At 44.4% G+C, this 18,543-nt stretch overlaps 1 protein-coding gene across 1 annotated transcript in view; it reads right to left on the reverse strand.

The window, feature by feature from the left end:
- Window positions 1-12,230, reverse strand: part of LOC142465620 (vomeronasal type-2 receptor 26-like) — a 58,885-nt gene extending 46,655 nt beyond the window's left edge. The window contains exons 1-2 of the mRNA XM_075569766.1: window positions 11,869-12,230; window positions 11,054-11,345 (exon numbers count right to left, since the gene is read on the reverse strand). Of these exons, the coding sequence (XP_075425881.1) occupies window positions 11,054-11,345; window positions 11,869-12,230 (654 nt within the window). The remainder of the gene's footprint in view (window positions 1-11,053; window positions 11,346-11,868) is intronic.
- Between the last annotated feature and the right edge of the window lie 6,313 nt (window positions 12,231-18,543).

Here is an 18,543-nt window from a genome sequence, read left to right on the forward strand (position 1 = left end):
TTAATAGAGACAGCGCTAGAGTATATAAGGGAAGTAGGTGGGCTATGGCTCCAAATCCCCTTAGGAAGTGACTGGGCTGTCACGAAACGCATAGGGCGGAGCCAAAAGGACATTCAACCGTTGCATAAGCGTGTGAGTGACCTGAAGGAAGCGGTGACGTCATCGGAGAGCGTCTGAACACTTGCGGCTGCGAGTGGGAAAGGAGGACGCTGATCCAGCACTGCAAAAGCCGGTCGGGTAATCACATGTTGCGGGTGGCAATTTATAATTATAATAGGAGGCAAGACACATTGTAAGTGTGACTTTCCATTGTTTTTAAGTTGTTTGTAAGTAAAGTAGAAGCTCTTTTGCACCATTGGGGTTTTTTCTTACTGTATTTTACATTCTGGCTGGGCTGTGGTGTGAATGCTGACGGAGTACTTCTGGGCAAGAACGTGGAGCACACCACGAGGGGTCAGTCAGAAGAATTCTCCAAAGCAAGCACAGATTATATCCACTGAAAGTTACAGTCTACTATCTTGTAAGTAGGCTTTTTTTCTGGGTGAGAAGGGATCTTCATTCGTCATTGGGAACTGTGCAACGGTTTGGTGTTCTCTTTATCTATTATAGGAGGATCCACGCACCCAGGTCAACGATTTTTTTGTTGGGCATTTTAGAGTACTATCCACCCTTGAGGATTGAAGGAACACTCTCTGGACTTTGTTGGTACTGTATCTTCTACATTTGAGCGCCTCTGGGAATTGAATTTTTTACCGTTATCCATGTTGAAACAACAATGTGGCTGCTATCACATTGGATTTCTTCACATAGAAGTCACTGTGTATTGTTTGATTTATCATCACTTATATTGTATTGTTTGATTTGTTATCACGTATATTATATTGTTCTATTTAGTCACTGATAGAGCACTTTTAGAATTAGCCGTAGCGCTAGGTTTATGCACATTAGTTAGGTATATTTGTCCCCTTTATGGGTTGCCGGTATCTCTTATGCATGGAAATGTCCCATGTCACGTGATCGGGATATCTCCATGCATAGGAGATACTGGCAACCCATAAAGGGGCCTGTATCTCTGGAAGCAGGGGGTCCCCGGACCTCAAACCAAACAATTTCTGCTCCAGGAGACCCCCTGCACATCTACACTAGTAATAAAATGTATATTAAAAAAACATAATTTTCGGCGAGATTTTCTCTGGGAGAGGCGGCTCTCTCTGAGCAGCTCTTTCTGCAGCAGAAATTAATCACCGGTTTAGGCCTTTTCACAGGGTCAATCCTATCACTGGCAGCAACTCGCTTGTTTTGGGAATTTTGCTATGACAGGTAATGAAGTCTTTCTGAATACCGTGATAGCAACGCTCCAACAAATGGCGATATAAATGGCCCGGCGATATTTTTTATGAACCTTTACTGCATAGGCCCCATTGTGTTTAAGGGGAAATGCTTTTACACTCTATATGAGCTGGGGATTTACAGATCCATTGGTTCTGAGAGACCATGTGGCTACCAAACCTAGTGCAACTAAGTCTGCTCAGGTCCCGGACATGAAAGCCTAAGAGGATGCCAGAGGTGTGAGGGCCATTTGGGCAAGTGATTCAGGTTTGGGTAGCCACATCCTGGGCTGAATGGAAAGTCCTCCTTATGACCATTTGCCCACAAGTATGTGTGGAGCCTGAATCAGTGGGGTGGTTCCTGACTGACAGGGGGCAGAGGTGCCAGGTTAGCGCATGCCCTTGTCAGATTCAGAGGTCCCCCTTACCTAGATTCAGAAGACTGCAGAAGACTGGCATTGCTCTGATAGGTTGGTAGGAATTTCTCACGTTCAGATTTGCTGTAGTATTATGTGAATAGAACTGAAATACTATAAGAATCGATGCAGCCAATTCGGTAGAGAGATTCTGAGCGCCAAGACAGCAGCGGGAAAATTGAAATCACCAAAAATGCTGTGAAAGAAATAGCAGTGAGCCTGTTTCAGAAAATTCAAGGCGGAAATTCTCTAAGTCCCACTTTTCAGGACCAAGTTCTCAGAACTGAATTTAGTTCCAGGACTTTAGGGACTTGCTCGCGGTCAAGTTATTTCAAGGCTCCAATTGCGGTCAAGTTATTTCAAGGCTCCAATGCTTATCCAGCGGTGGCGTGTGGAACTTTATGTCGATTTGAGTTCCAGGACATTTCGGGCTAAGTCCCGTTCAACTACAAATTTTGTTTTATGGACTGTAGAAGCTAGTAAAGTCTAGTTTTTTTCCCCAGCCCCCCCAGTAAGTGTGTTTTTCTTCTGTATTTTGTAATTCACTGTGTGTACATCTGTTTCTATGAAATAAATGATTATTTGTTTTACCAACTTGTTTTGCTCAATGCAACGATCCCGGTAAAAGGGTGTTAATTGCCTGGTCTTCTGTGACATCCTCCGTCTGGCATGGGTCACCTGCATCCCGGTGCTCGATAGCAGATCCTCTTGTCTCACTACTTCAGGTCAGACAAGAGTGACAGTGGCCCCAGAATCGAGCATGCTGTCTGCTTGGCAATCCTCAATGGTTACTCCCACATACCTCCACCGGACATCATTGGATTGGAATCCCATTGGTGCAATCGGATGTCCCACTGTCTCCACTGCTGGTTCACTGACTGCAGGTGTAGATTCCCTGTCTTAGTCTCAGGCTGGACTGGCTGGATGGCTGCACTCTGCTCCTCTAAGTGTACCAATCGCACAGCGGCGACTGGCCTCACAGCTAGAGAATGTTGCCCCTGATGGGGATTATTGGACTTTGGCTTATCCAGACAATCAGGTCTGATGTGACCAGTCTTCTTACACTGGTAACATCTCCTCTCATGCTGGAACTCCAAAGTCCTGAGGGTACCCCCCTTCGCAGATGGCTTTGATTTCCAGGGTGTTGGACTGTGCTTCCATAGGTTTAGAAGTGACCAAGTACTTGGGGTATACGGTTGGTAGAGGGATTGTGAAACCGCAGGTTACAAACTGAAGATGATTAGGGAATGGCCGAGACCACTAACTAAAAAACAAGTTAAAGCCTTCCTCGGCCTGGCCGGTTACTACCGTAGCTTTATACCAGACTTTGCCACTCTCTCAACCCTTCCGTCCAACCTAACGAAAGGGAAGAGTTCGGTCATGGTGAAGTGGTCTGCCCAGGCGGAGAAGGCTTTCCAAAACTTAAAGGATGCCTTTTGTGCCCATCCCATCCTGATTACGCGGGACTTCACCAGGGAATTTCAGGTTCAGTGTGACACTTCCTTATATGGGAAGGGATAGGAGCGGTCCTGTCACAAAGAGTCGAAACAGAGGAAACCCCCATAATGTATATTAGCCGTAAGCTAAATCCCCATGATAAGAGGTATGCTGTAGTTGAGAAAAAGGGTTTGGCCAACAAATGGGCATTGGAGACTCTAAAATATTATTTGTTAGGGAGAAAATGTACCCCAATAACGGACTATAAAAAACAGAAAATAGGGGCTCCCTAACCTCTATAATTAGTGATAAAATTATAAATCACCATAAATATCACAGTAATCATGAATGACATTGATTGGTAGTGCTCAAATACAACCGTGCATAAACAATGGAAAAATACTGAAAAAGTCCTCAAATGTCCACAAGTTAGATGAATACTGGAACCAGCCGTTGCTCAGCACATAGAAAGAAATAAATGAAAAAACAACATCGTGAAGTATTGTTAATATAAAGCACATATATCGATGCTATGGAACCTATAACCATATAACAAAAAATAAAAACTAATAAAACTAAAAAAGGATTAAGCAAGCACTAAAAAATAGATTAAAAGACTATTTATTACAAAGATAAAAAACTAAAAGCTGAAAATGAACAAATTGACATCAATCACTCTGCATCCGGCATCTCTCTGTATCCTACTTACAGACTGCAAGTAGGCCATGCGCATTAAATGATGGTCTGAATATCTGCTCCTCCGCTTATCATGTGTGATCTGGATACCCTCTCCTTCTCCTTTCCAGACCTGCTGGGTGTCCGGAAGGGGCCTCCGTCAGCTGGGGAGTTGGATCGTATTTCTTCAGACCTCTCCTGCCCGTGTCTCGAGCTCCACTAAGCTGCAAACTGCTTTCCCTCTTCGCTCTCTCGCGAGAGTTTGCCGTCAGCGGGTGCTGGTACTATCGTGGAGAAGGAGAGGGTATCCAGATCACACATGAGAAGCGGAGGAGCAGACATTCAGATCATCATTTAATGTGATTGATGTTAATTTGTTCATTTTTAGCTTTTAGTTTTTTGTCTTTGTAATAAATAGTCTTTTTATCTATTTTTTAGTGCTTGCTTACCGTAATTTCCGGACTATAAGCCGCAACCTTTTTCCCACGCTTTGAACCTCGCGGCTTAAACACGGCTTTCAAAAAAAACACATTCTGTGACGTGCTCAGTTTTTTGGCGGCATGAAGCTTTCATTAGACCAATGAAATTGCCGAACGGGTTAAGGTCAAACAACTTTTTTGTTTACTGTTTAGATTAAATCGAGCGCGCTCAAACTTCCCATCATTCTGATTACGGTGGTCATTTTGTCACCCTCATCATGGCAAAGACACGGAGAAATGCATATGATGCAGCTTTCAAGTTGAAGGCGATTGATCTGGCTGTTGGAAAAGGAAATAGAGCTGCTGCACTTGAGCTTGTTCTTAATGAGTCGATGATAAAACGTTGGAAACAGCAGCGTGAGGAATTGACTCAGTGCAAAAAGACAACTACAGCTTTCAGAGGGAAGAAAAGCAGATGGCCCGAACTAGAAAATGAGCTCGAAGACTGGGTCAACACACAGAGAGCAGACGGCCGAGGTGTTTCAACTGTGCAGATCCGACTGAAAGCCAAAACAATCGCCACCGCAATGAAGTTTGAGGATTTTAGAGGTGGACCATCGTGGTGTCTCAGATTTATGAGACGTAAAGGCCTGTCCATCAGGGTACGGACGAGTCTGTGTCAGCAGCTCCCTCCCGACTACGAGGAAAAAGTTTCAAACTTCCGCAAATTCACTGATGCAAGGATAGCGGAGCATTCCATTGGCCCGCACGACATCATAAATATGGATGAGGTTCCTCTGACGTTTGACCTGCCTCTCACTCGGACTGTCAACAGGAAAGGCGAATCATCCGTCACGCTGAAAACAACTGGGCATGAAAAAACGCACTTCACCTGTGTTCTGAGCTGCACGGCATCGGGAGAAAAGCTTCCACCGATGGTGATTTTTAAACGCACGATAATGCCAAAAGAAAAATTCCCGAGAGGAATTGTTGTGAAAGTCAAAAAGAAAGGATGGATGACGGAAAGCCTAATGCATGAATGGCACACGGAGTGTTACGGGAAGCGACCGGGAGGATTCTTTCACAGGAACAAGGCATTGCTCGTTTTGGACAGCATGAGGGCCCACATAACAGATTCGGTGAAAGAAGCCATCAAGAGGACAAACTCAATTCCAGCTGTGATTCCTGGGGGCACAACAAAGTATTTGCAGCCACTCGACATCAGTGTAAATCGTGCATTTAAGGTGGCGCTCTGTGTTCAGTGGGAGGCTTGGATGACAAGTGGGGAGAAATCATTCACTAAAACGAGCCGCATGCGAAGAGCAACTTATGGTCAAGTCTGCCAGTGGGTCCTGACAGCGTGGAGCATTGTCAAAAAATTCACTATCATCAACGGGTTTCGAAAGGCTGGACTGCTGCGTGTTGAAGAGGGCTCAGCGGGGGATTTGCCTCCGGATGAAAGTGACGAGAGCGACAATGAAAACGATCCAATATCGGATGAAGCAATTCTGAGGCTATTCAACTCCGACACCGAAGGTGATGACTTCAGTGGTTTCAGTGCACAGGAGGAGGAAGATAGTGACCAATGACTTTCTTGGTAGGCTATTGTTTACTGCAAATTTTTTATTTTTTGTTACAAGCCGTGTTTCTTTAAAGCCTATTTATTTTTGTGACAAGCCGTGTTTCGTTAAAGCCTATTTATTTTTGTTACAAGCCGTGTTTCGTTAAGGCCTATTTATTTTTGTTACAACCCGTGTTTCGTTAAAGCCTGTGTAAAGTTCATTTGTTTCAATGTACCGGTAGGCACCTGCGGCTTATAGACATGTGCGGCTTATTTACTGCACCGACACACTTTATTCGAGCAAATACCCAGTATGTACCTGGCAGATACCTGGAATGCGCCGCTCCTCACCTCTGACAAGCCCCGTTGCGTTTGCCTTCCCAGCCTGGGTTCATGCCTGGCTGACGGGCGGCTGATCTGTTAAATGATAATGATTAGGATTTAATAGGCTGCAATGCTTCGCGTGTCTACCAGATGGCATAAATTCATGAATTGTAATGCAGTATATATATATATACTGTGCAGTATTGCAGCCAGCGGGAATAAAATGCTTCAATCCCTGCCTGGAAAATACCTCAATGCACTCGGGCAGAAAACAGTCACAAACCTCAATACACCCGGGTATACCCGAATTCGTGGGACTAGCCGAGCTCGAATAAAGTGTGTCGCCAGTGTATGTTCAAAATAATACGTTTTTTAAAATTCAGTGGGTGCGGCTTATATTCAGGTGCGCTCAATAGTCCGGAAATTACGGTAATCCTTTTTTAGTTTTATAAGTTTTTATTTTTTGTTATATGGTTATAGGTTCCATAGCATCCATATACAGGTATGTGCTTTATATTAACAATACTTCAATATGTTGTTTTTTCATTTCTTTCTTTCTACTGTATGTGCTGAGCAACGGCTGGTTCCATTATTCATCTATCTTGTGGACATTTGAGGACTTTTTCAGCATTTTTCCACTGTTTATGCACGGTTGTATTTGAGCACTATCAATCATTGTCATTCATGATTATTGTGATATTTATGGTGATTTATAATTTTATCACTAATTATAGAGGTTAGGGCGCCCCTATTTTCTTTTTTCCTAATAACGGACCAAGCACCTTTAAATCAAAATAAGTTTTAAAAAATGCTTGTGTAACTCGCTGTTTTTTGAGTTTCTAGGGGTTAAAGTTCACAGTTGAAGTTGCTGCTGTTGCTGTTGATGTTGCTGCTGCTGCTGCTGTTGCTGCTGCTGCTGTTGCTGTTGTTGCTGTTGGTGTTGCTGTTGCTGTTGCTGTTGCTGCTGCTGCTGTTGCTGCTGTTGCTGCTGTTGCTGCTCTTGCTGCTCTTGCTGCTCTTGCTGCTGCTGTTGTTGCTGTTGCTGCTGTTGCTGCTGTTGCTGTTGGTGTTGCTGTTGCTGCTGTTGCTGCTGTTGCTGCTCTTGCTGCTCTTGCTGCTCTTGCTGCTGCTGTTGTTGCTGCTGCTGCTTCTGCTGCTGCTGTGTTGATCTGAAGACACATTAACAGACAGTTCCTGTGCTGATCTGAAGGCACATACACAGACAGCCCTGTGAGAGAATGCAGTGGAAAGTTGTAGGTACAGAGTGTAAAGTGGGGAAAGAGGTTAGTTCTCTTATTGTTAATTAGGGACTAAGTTGTACTGTATTAGACAGAACTCCTGAAAGGAGTTTGGTCTTTTGGTTTGGTTTGTGTTATGAGTTACTTCTCTAAATAAATCACTGTTCCCCAAATTCTACGTTTCCTGCCTTTGATCTGGGACACAAGATACACTTCTGCTGTGACAGAGACATCACAATATGTAAATGTCAGTTCTATTTCAATGAAAAAATGTTAGCTAATAGATGGCAATAATTACTGGGACACTCACTGCAAATGATTTTCTTACCTACTAAGTTCCCATACAGACGGTCATAATCTTTCAAAATACCAGCCACAAGGACTTTGTTCTCCTCATCGTTGAAACGTATATTTCGTTTAGTTTCTATACGCTTCTTACGTGGACACCGAGCTTCAACCATTGAGCTCTGCTGCTGCTGACTGGACTCCCCTGCTTCCAATGGAAGAAACTGCAGGAGTCTCCCATCTCCCCACCAGGACCACTACTCTCCCCACCACCACCACTCACCCTCACCACACCACCATAACTCATCCCACCAGTCACCCCACCATCACTCCCCTGATTCCCACGTGCACTCCAATGCCTACTCACCCGAACACCACTCACCTTAGCACCACCACTCAACCCACCAGTCACCCCACCATCACTCCCCTGACTCCAACGTGCACTCCCGTGCCTGCTCACCCGCACACCAGTCACCTCAGCACTACCACTTACTCGACCAGTCACCCCACCATCACTCCCACGCCTCTTGTCCATGCCTCTACTGTTTTAGGGGCAACCATCTGGGCTTCACCTTTATTTATGAAGGTCGGCCACCCCCTAACGTCACAAGGGTAAAACACACACAGGACATACCCAGCTTATGTATTGTATTGTATGTCTTTATTTATATAGCGCCAAAAGTGTACTCAGCGCTTCACAAAGAATACAGTACAGGGAATTAAAACGATACAATAAGTGCAGCAAAAGCAGAAAGTAGGAAAGGAAATCCCTGCCCCGAATAGCTTACAATCTAAGAGGTTTGATGGGAGACTTACAGAGACAGCAGGTGAGGGAATAAGTGCTGTGTATGGAAGTGCTTGGCCACAATGGGTGGTAGAGTGGCTGAGTGTGGGACAGTAACCATGAGTGCAGGCTATTGGGATGCTTAACTTGTGGGGTGAGTTTTAGGGTTAGTCAGTATTAAATCAGAAGGTTAACACCATCTACAGGGGAGGAGATGGCAGGGAGGCATGGGTGGGATCAGGTGTGTGTCTTGGTTCAGGCTTAGGGGAGATCCCCAGCAGCAGGAAGGAGTAGATAGAGGGTGTGAATAGAGAATTTGGTGGGTGCTTTTTATTGAGGGGTAAAGAAGTTGTTGGGAGAGAAGTGTATAAATAATGGTGCAGTGAGTGGGCATGGTGAGATGCAGGGGATAGCTAAGGAAACATGGTTTACAGGGGATTCAGTAAAAACCCTGTACCGGCCCTATGGGCTTACACAGACAGCCCAGTACACATAGTTTTAGGGGCAGCCAGCCAGGCTTCGCCTTTATTATGAAGGTTAGCTAACCATACTGTGACAAAGGGTTCGAGTATACAGGAGGGTTTGATTTAGATTATGTGGGAAGGGTTATTATTAGAGTATGCAGGAATTGTCAGGGTTAGAGTATGTGGGATGGGTTAGGGTTAGAGTATGTGGGATGGGTTAGGGTTTCAGTGTGCGGAAAGGTTTAGGGTTAGAGTATGCGGGAAGGTTTAGGCTGGAGAATGTGGGAAGGGTTTCATTTAAATGTCTGTTTTGCACTTATTAGAGTTTAATGAAAAGTCACATAATGTACTGAAAGACTGGAGGGTCACCAGAAGAAGTCTGCTCTTTCAAGTTGTCTTGGTAAAGACCCTTTCTACACCTCTTAAAAAGATTTTTCCTGATCACTCAACCATTAACTCCATAATTACCGAAGTTCATTACATATACTATAATAGTTTGTTACAATACGAGCACTTGCTGCATGTTCTATATGCCTTGTTCATAATACTCATTATTACTGTCTTTCAAATAGAATAGCATGGCTCTCACCGCACTATTTAGAGGGCTATTTAATATGTCCTGAATTCAACAGGCGTTTTCAGTGTATTGTAGGTATATCCGCCACATTGGGGACTATTGAATTACACCCTAAATTCCCAGACAAGGCAAGATAAGGAAAAATATAGGAAAATAGGTATCTGATTATACATGGAAAAGGGATATAACCCAAACCAGGTGCCTATATCCCAGCACAATCCCATCAGCTGGGGCATCAATATAGTATCAGAAACCTGTTGTGCTTCCAAAAGGCAACAAGACATAATCACACAGAGCAGAGAAAGTCTTCTTTTTATGGATGTGTGTGAGGAGATGAAATAATCTCCTGTAGACTCCTCTCAGTTCCAATCCACCCATATTAGTTCCAATCCAACCGTATCGATTCCAATCCATCCGTATCAGTTCCAATCCACCCGTATCGGTTCCAATCCACCCATATCAGTTCCAATCCACCCATATCAGTTCCAATCCACCCGTATCGGTTCCAATCCACCCATATCAGTTCCAATCCACCCGTATCGGTTCCAATCCATGTGTATCGGTGCACTCAGGCACTTCTCCAAGTCTCATTTATATTTCTCTCTATTCCACAATGAACGGGTGTGCAGTCTCTTATTTGGTAATAATTTAGCTGATTGGTTTCTCATTTAAAACTGAAACATTTTTTGGCAATGTTAACCCTTCTCTGGAAACTTTTGTCTTTTTACTACTGTAACAGCCGTATGTATCCACAATCATTCCTGTCTCTCTGTAAGATTTACTGTTTCTGTACAGAAGTGAAACACACAATTAAAGGTTTTAAACATTTTTAAATCAAAGTTATAAGCAGGCAGCAGCTCAACATTTCAACGCTTCATTATATCCCTGCACAAGATCCCTAAATACAGCTCAACCCAGTTATAACGCGATCCGTTACAACGCGAATCCGCTTATAACACGATGTAAGCAAGGCTCCCAATTTTCGTATTTATGAATACTTTACAACACGATTATTGGCGTCTCAAATACTTTATTTTACAATACATACTGTTATACATTATTTCTAACGCGATCCGCTTATAGCGCGATGTGATTCTTTGGACCCCAATCACAGCGTTATAAGGGGTTTGAGCTGTATTATAATCCTCATAAGATAAAGTTGATTTCTGGAGTCACAATGAAAGTGAAAACACTCAACTACGTGGTACTTTCTGTACAAGTTGCATCTTATTTAGGTTATGTTTATTATCTGTTAATATTCTGGGCTGTGAACTAACTGCACAATAACACATTGCATGGAAAGTTCAACACATGCTGCTAGTTATTGGCACAAACTGAAGGAAACAATACAATATTGACTGCAAAATTGCAATAAAGAGAGTTATTAAGCAGTATTTTGGACTCTCATCCAAAAAAAATATTGGTTTTATTTTGTGTTGAAAAAGTAAAAAAGTGCATTTTCATATTTGGCTTGGTAAGTGGGACTTACGTTTTACATGATTTGTGCATGTTGGAAACAGCATGCTCACCCCCCGTCTCCCTTACCTGAGTGTATCCGTACATCCGTGCTACATTTGCCACTGCCACAGTTGTTACAGATGTGAGGTCTCCAATAACGCCGGCCAGTTTTCCTCGTCTCTGACAGTCGTAGTTTGGAACGGCTTCCTTTTCTCCGTACATTATCCGTATAACATTCTCCACCGCTTTGCCCTCATCTGAACAAGAATCAAAAAGCTGGTAACCCAGGGTGATGTTGGGTAAAAGATCGGGGTTCCTGTTAATCTCATCAATGGCAAAAATAAAGGCTCGGAAGTGTCGGTAAAACCTTGGAAGAACACTGAAAGTAATAATAATATGATGTTATAATGGGGTATTTTCATATAGTGCCACTTCATACTGTAAACAGGCTGATTTTATTTTATCTGCTGCAAAATTTGTACAAAACACCAGAACAGAGACAGTATATCAGAGAAAACTTTAATGAGGGCAGTTTATTTTTTCAAATCTGCTTCTCTGTTATCATCAGGGAGAGTTTGTTCAGCGAGAGCGATTGAACATAACTGCATTACAATAATCTTATTATGCAAAGCAAATATCCCTGTGCTATGGGAAACCATCCTGAAATACCAGAAGAACAAGGATTACTTATTTTTTGAAGATTCATTTTGAAAAAAATAAAACTCCAGTGCTGAAGTTCTGCAGCTCCCTCTCAGATTTGTCTTTTAATACCTGTAAATAAAAGTCTTTCATAGAAGCATTTATATTTCTTTATTATAAATAATTGCCCAGCTGTACTACAGACATACAGTAACCCAATACCAATAGAATGACAGTTACAGCCACACTTTGTCCTTACTTACAATACGCATTTCATACGTGACATAAACTTGTTGAATGAAGGTGAAGCAAGTATAGGGATGAAGTTAATTGTGAAGATGCCCCCGATAATCACACCCCCTTCCTGTGAATACTCCCAGACTTGCTCTTCATACCTAGCACGACACCCCGGGCCTGATTTCAAAACGGACGCATCATAACTTGGAAATATTATCACTCCGAGAAAGAATATTGATCCCAGAACTTGGAAAGCAAAACCTTTCATCTCTATAATAATAGAGGGCAAGAAGTTATAGATTTTCCGTGCTCCTAGATGCCCCCAGATCAATGAACTGCGGCTCTGGCTGTTGAAGAATGTTGAATCCAGTGTCTTCTGCAAGATCATATCCTACTTTCATTAAAAGCTGCAGTTCTATATACCCTTCCTCGTTTATTTTTATGCAGGGTGTTGTCTTTTGAAATTCAGGGGGTTATCATTACAAGTATCCTCTGCGGCTTTATGTATACACCCTATTCAAAGAGTACTAATTTAGCAGAGGGGACAAGAGAAATACTTTTTACAATTCTCTACAGAGGACATTGTCACGGGAGACCAGGATTTTTTTTTTTCAACTTTATATTTTATTCAGTTTTCATACATACAGCAGTTATAAAACATAGTATAACATGGGTCAACTTATTTGCTGTATGTACTGCCACTTCAATTCCCAAATAAACACACTACACAAAGACTCAGGGGGGGGGGGAAGACACACTAGGGGAGAGAGGGGGGGATGGGGAAGGGGGGACCCCCTCTGCCACAGCTACTGAATCTGCCATGAGCCACTGCTTTCCAGACCTCTCGAACTCCTCGTGCGCCCTTACTAATCACTTGATCCGGGGCCGCAGTTGTCCCTATCAGTCATGCCCGTCCTCGTGTTGCAATTACTGCCATTCGTTGAAGGAGAACTCACCTTTCACTATCACAGCCAAATGGTGGCATTGCTCACCCCCGTGATGTCTGTTTGCGCCAGCCACGGAAACCAGACTTTTTGAAAATTTGAGCCAGTGTCATTGACCAAACTTGTCAATTTCTCCATCTGGCAGACGAACCAAATTCTGTTCCAAATCTTATCTATCGATGGAGTTGTGTTTTGTTTCCACAACGCCGCTGTCTCGCATCTCATTGCTGTCGCAAAATGGGCGACTAGTTTATTTCCTGCTCTTGACAGGCCCTCCAAGGGTTTATTTAATAGCAATAACCAGGGATCCAAAGGAATTTCGAGGCCCAAAATCCTCTCTAGCCAATTCTGTATTTGTTCCCAGATCGGGCGCAATCGAGGGCAAGACCACAGCATGTGGAACAAGTCCCCAGGCTCTCCACATTGTCTAGGGCACAAAGGGGAGTAACCTGGTACAAATTTAGATAGCCTAACCGGGGTGAGGTACCACCTCATTAGAATTTTATATGAGTTCACCTTCAATGTCGTGCAGATCGAGGTTCTTGCTGCCGCTTCAAAGATTTCTAACCAGTCCTCGTCCTCTAATGTTTCTCCCAGATCCCTCTCCCATTGTGTCATGTAGTCAAGTCTCTGTCTGCTGCCCTCTCCAGGATCGATCACTTCCTTATACAATCTAGTGATAAGTCCCCTTGGTGCGTGCCCACGTGCACAGAGCGTTTCAAAATTCGTTACTTTAGGACGGTTCGTGTATTTGGTATAAAATGCCCGGATCTGGAGGTATCTAAAAATTCTGTGTTCGGAATGCCTTTATCTGACTGAATCTGTGTAAATGTCTTAATAGTGACTCTGCCCTCCAGACCCTTCAACCTCCCGTACCCACTCTGTTTCCAGAGTAAAAAGTGTCCCTCGTCCATCCCTGTAGTAAATTCAGGGTTTCCAAATAGTGCGGTCATCAGTGAGCTCCTCGTGGTCAGAGCGCATTTAAATTTGGTGGCTTCCCAGACTGCAAATGAGTTGATCATTGAGGACAGCGGTCTCAAGATTTGCTTTAACCTAAGTTTTGGGTACCAAATCAGATTCTGAATTTGTAATGGGGCACATATATCTCTCTCAAGCTCCACCCACCTACGTAGTTTCAGATCGGTGTGCCAGTGAATAATTTGGGTCAATGGTGCCGCTCTATAGTATGAGAACAAGCAAGGTACCGCTAGTCCGCCTGCAGTTTTGGGTCTCACTAATGTTTTTGCTGGTATCCTAGCTTTTTTGTTTTTCCAAATAAACTTAAAGATCTGGGCCTGCATGTCCTTGAAGTCTGCCCTCTCTAAAGGTATGGGGAGTGCCTGAAAAAGATATAGTAGTCTTGGAGAAGGTTCATTTTTACGCTATAAATTCTTCCAATCCAGGAGATACCATACGTCGCCCACTCGTTCAGCTCCTTTCTCAAAGATTGCAAAAGTTTAGGGTAGTTTGCCTTGTATAACAACTTAACCTCCTTTGTGAGATTAACTCCTAGGTATTTAATCGTTTTGGGTTGCCAATTCAGATTGAAGTTAAGTTCTATTAGTTTTTCTGTGTCTTTTGGAAGATTTAGGTTTAGAGCTTCCGATTTTGCTTGGTTTATTTTAAACCCTGAGATCGTATTAAACTTTTCCAGGAGGTCAAAGAGGTTGGGTAGAGAGACCAGAGGCCTAGACAGTGTAAATATAACATCATCCGCATATAATGCGGTCTTGTACTCCTGAGAGCGAATTTGAATTCCTGTGATATCGTTATTACTCCGGATGTGAGCTGCAAGTGGTTCCATGCATAGGGCGAACAACAAGTTCTTGTACCACTTTTAATTTTCAGTGCGCCTGACGGAAACCCCTGATGGATTACCCGCGCTGTCAGATTAGTGTACAGCGCTTTGATTGCCCAAGATACCATGTCCCCCATTCCAAACGCTGCAAGCGTGGCATCCAGGTAGGGTCAGTAAATTCGATCAAAGGCTTTTTCGGCATCTAGGCTTAATATGATGCCTGGGATCTTATTGGCATTAATTTAGTCAATGGTATCTACTATTCTTCTGGTGTTATCGGCCGCTTGCCTACCTGTGATAAAACCAACTTGATCTGGGTGAATCAGCCTAGGAAGAATTGTACTCAATCTATTGGCCATTAATTTGGAATAAATTTTAATATATGAGTTAATTAATGAGATCGGCCTGTAGCTTGGACAATTGGTGGGATCTTTGCCCTGTTTATGAATCACCGAGATGGACGCCTGCAGCATAATGTCTGAAAATGACCCCCCTGCTAGGATATGGTTAAACATCCTTAATAAATGCGGGGACAGAATCCCTATATATTTTTTATAATATAGATTCGAAAAACCGTCTGGGCCCGGAGCTTTTGCAGGTTTAAGGTTTGTAACTACATCCAGCAGTTCCTCCGCTGTGAACTCCTTTCCTAGAAACTCTCGCTCCAACCTTGTTATTTTTGGCAAACCTGAGTCCGCTAAAAACATTTCTAATGCTTTACTCGTTTTATCGTTATGCCTCACCTTCTGCCCGTCATATAATCTTTCATAATATGCTCTAAACTCCTCAACTATGTGTTTGGGATTCGCAGTCAAGTCTCCCGTTCTAGTTTTAATCGAGTGGATTGTGTAGTTTTGCTGTTTGTTGTGAATTTTCCTACCTAGCATGGTATCTGGCTTGTTCAATTTTTCGAAAAATTTCCTCTTTGTCCAACTCAGTATCTTCTCAGCCTGGGAAGTAAGGAGTAGGTTAAGTGCTATCCTTACATCCTTGAACTCCTTTAATGTCCCCTCTCTACCAGTTCGGGTATGCAGTATAGAGAGTTCGTGGAGCTTCTCTCGCAGCTGATTGGTCTTAGCTTCCCTTGCTTTTTTCCTGCCTGCTGCTATGTTGATCAGAGCCCCTCTCATTGTGGCCTTGTGAGCCTCCCAAAGAGTAACATGGGACTCCACACTGCCTGTGTTTGCCTTGAAAAATTATGCTATTTCCTCCTTAATTTTTTGTGCTACCTCTGGGGTCTTAAGTAAGGATTCATTGAGTTTCCAATTCGCTCCCGGGCTGGCCAGTTTAATTTGGGAGCACCTCAGCAATTGGTGCATGATCTGACCATGAAATATCATGGATTCCTGTGTAGGAGATCTGTGGGACCATTCTATTGGATACAAAGAAGTAATCGATCCTACTGTAGCTGTCGTGTGGGTGTGAGTAGAATGTGTAACCTCGTTCTCCAGGGTGTAGTTCCCTCCATATATCCACCAATAAATTTTCTCTAAGTCCCTGGCGAAGTGCTGTCACCCCCGTAGACCTGTCTCTATGACCCTGTTGAGTTCTATCCAGGTTCGGGTCCAACCTTTTATTAAAGTCCCCACGCCAGCACTATGTTTCCGTCCGCCACCCTATTCAACAGTTTAAAGAATGAACGGAAGAATTGTGGATCATTTTCACAAGGGGCGTAGACTGATGCAAGGGTCAACTTGCTGCTATGGACCTGCCCTATCAAGATAAGAAATCTTCACTCCGTATCCCTTTTGATTTTATCTTCTTGGAATGGGAAGCTGTTGTGGAACATTATCGCCACCCCTTTTCTTTTTTCCTGTGCGGACGCTAGGTAGAACTGGCGGAAGTGTCTATCCATGAACCTAGGGTTATTTCTGACGCTAAAATGAGTTTCCTGTAGAAACAACACATCTATTTTCTTTCTCTTATATTCTGCGAAGGCTATCCTCCTTAACGTTCTGTGACACCCAATTTACCGCCATGGTATGGTTTGTGTATGCTTGCTTACCCTACGCTATTTTCTTTTCAGGAGTATCCACAAGGTCTGCAGCCGGCACCTCTCCTTTCCGTCTTCCTCGAACCAATCCAGGGGGCGACATGTATGGGGGGGCAGGGCAGAAGGGAAGGGGACACTCACAGAGACAGACAGGGGAGACACGACAACATAAAGTACAACCAATAAATCAAACAACAACTGTGTGGAGCTCTCTTCAATCCATCTGGATCTGAGCTCCTGCGCCCGGGGACACCATGCCCTTTCCCGAGACCCTCTTTGCAAGGACCACAGGCACCGACTCCCCCAGAGTCCCACATTCCCCGGGACTTCCCCCATTTATCCCGATGATTTAGGTCCCATGGGGCCATGGCACATGCCTACTGCCAGGGTGACGGGGCTCTCGCCCCCCTCCCGGCGCTCCCAACCATTATCTTATCTAAAACTAAAATCACAATTTGTATCTATATAACAATGTAATAACACCCTACTATCCCAATTACCCAACCATGTATCTATGTATCTTATCCTCACCTATAACCTATTCCAACTACCTATTTTTCATCAATAAGCACCAAGTACTCCCCACCTTCAGATCCTATGAACTCTCCTCAACTCTGCTGTTCCAGGTGTTTGCTGCCCCCTTTCCCTCATCTAATCTGCTCCTTCCCTCCTCATTCCCCTCCTTGCTATCTCTCCACAGTCGCCTCCCGCTGCTCCTCATTCCAACCCCGCCCGCACACATTTGTCCCGTTCTCACCTCCCTCTCTGTCCAGCGAGATCGTCTCTGCGTGCGGTGTGCAGCCGCAGCCTCTTCTCTCTCCCCCTCATGCGCCTTCCCTGCAGGGCTCTCGGCAGCGGAGTTCGTGTACCCCTGCCTTGAGCCTGCTCCTCCTCCCTCCTCCCTCCTCCCTCCTCCCTCCTCCCTCCTCGGTTGCCTGCCGGGTGCGACTTCCGCATACGTCATTGCTATGTGTCAGTCCACCGGCTGTGACATCACTTCCGCCCACTGCCGCCCTGGGTAAGTCGCGCCGCCTCTCTCCTCCTCTCCTCGCTTGACTCCTCCTCCACTCCCTCCTCCTCTGACGGAGCTCGGCCGCATAATGTTCGCGCTCTTTTGCTCATCGCCATATTTGCCCGTGAAGCTTTCCGCGTCTGCACCAGCCATCAGCAGATTATCCCCTGGGGCGCCATCTTTCCTCCATATTAGCCGCAACTTGGCGGGGCACTAATTCTCCGTTTTTGGACTTGCAGGACCAGCTGCAGCGCTCACAGGTAGTTAGTTTGCCTTATCCAACACCTTGAAACCGAGGAAGCTTGACAACTTTATATCTTGCTTATTTATTTTGATAACAAGATAACCAAAGCACAGTTCTTTAAACTTTAAGCTTTCCCCCCAAAGGACTTTCCTGCAGGTGCTGCGAGGGCACAAGGAGTCCCTTAAAGGGGTAACAGCATGTGGCAGACGTGCGACCCGTCCAGCCTCATGATTTGTTTTTGTCTTTTCTTTTCTCTGCCGTGCTGCTGACCCTTTTCCACACTGACTCCAGTGCTGGGCGCTGCTCAGGCTGCATAGATAGTGTTTCCTGCACTCCAAGTTTCAGCAAGAACTCTGCTCCCTCCTCTAATTGCCTCAGGATACGAGCTCTTCCCTCTTTAATCACCAGTAACCCAAACAGGAAGACCCACCGGTACCATATTCCCTTATCTCTCAGGATCTTAGTCAGGGGCTGGAGGGACTGACGCTTGTTCAGTGTGGTGGGGGAGATATCCTGAAACACAGTCAGGCGTATGCCCTCAAATTGTATATTAGAGGAGGCCCGCGTAATTCTGCCCAGTTCATCCTTAATTTTAAAATAATGTATTCTCAGGATCACGTCCCTTGGGGGGTTGCTGGGAAGGGGCTTGGACCTCAGGGCACGATGACATCGGTCCAGCTGGAGCTTCGCAGGGGATTTATCCAGCAGCA

Source organism: Ascaphus truei, chromosome 1, assembly GCF_040206685.1.
Source record: "Ascaphus truei isolate aAscTru1 chromosome 1, aAscTru1.hap1, whole genome shotgun sequence".
Lineage (NCBI taxonomy): Eukaryota > Metazoa > Chordata > Amphibia > Anura > Ascaphidae > Ascaphus > Ascaphus truei.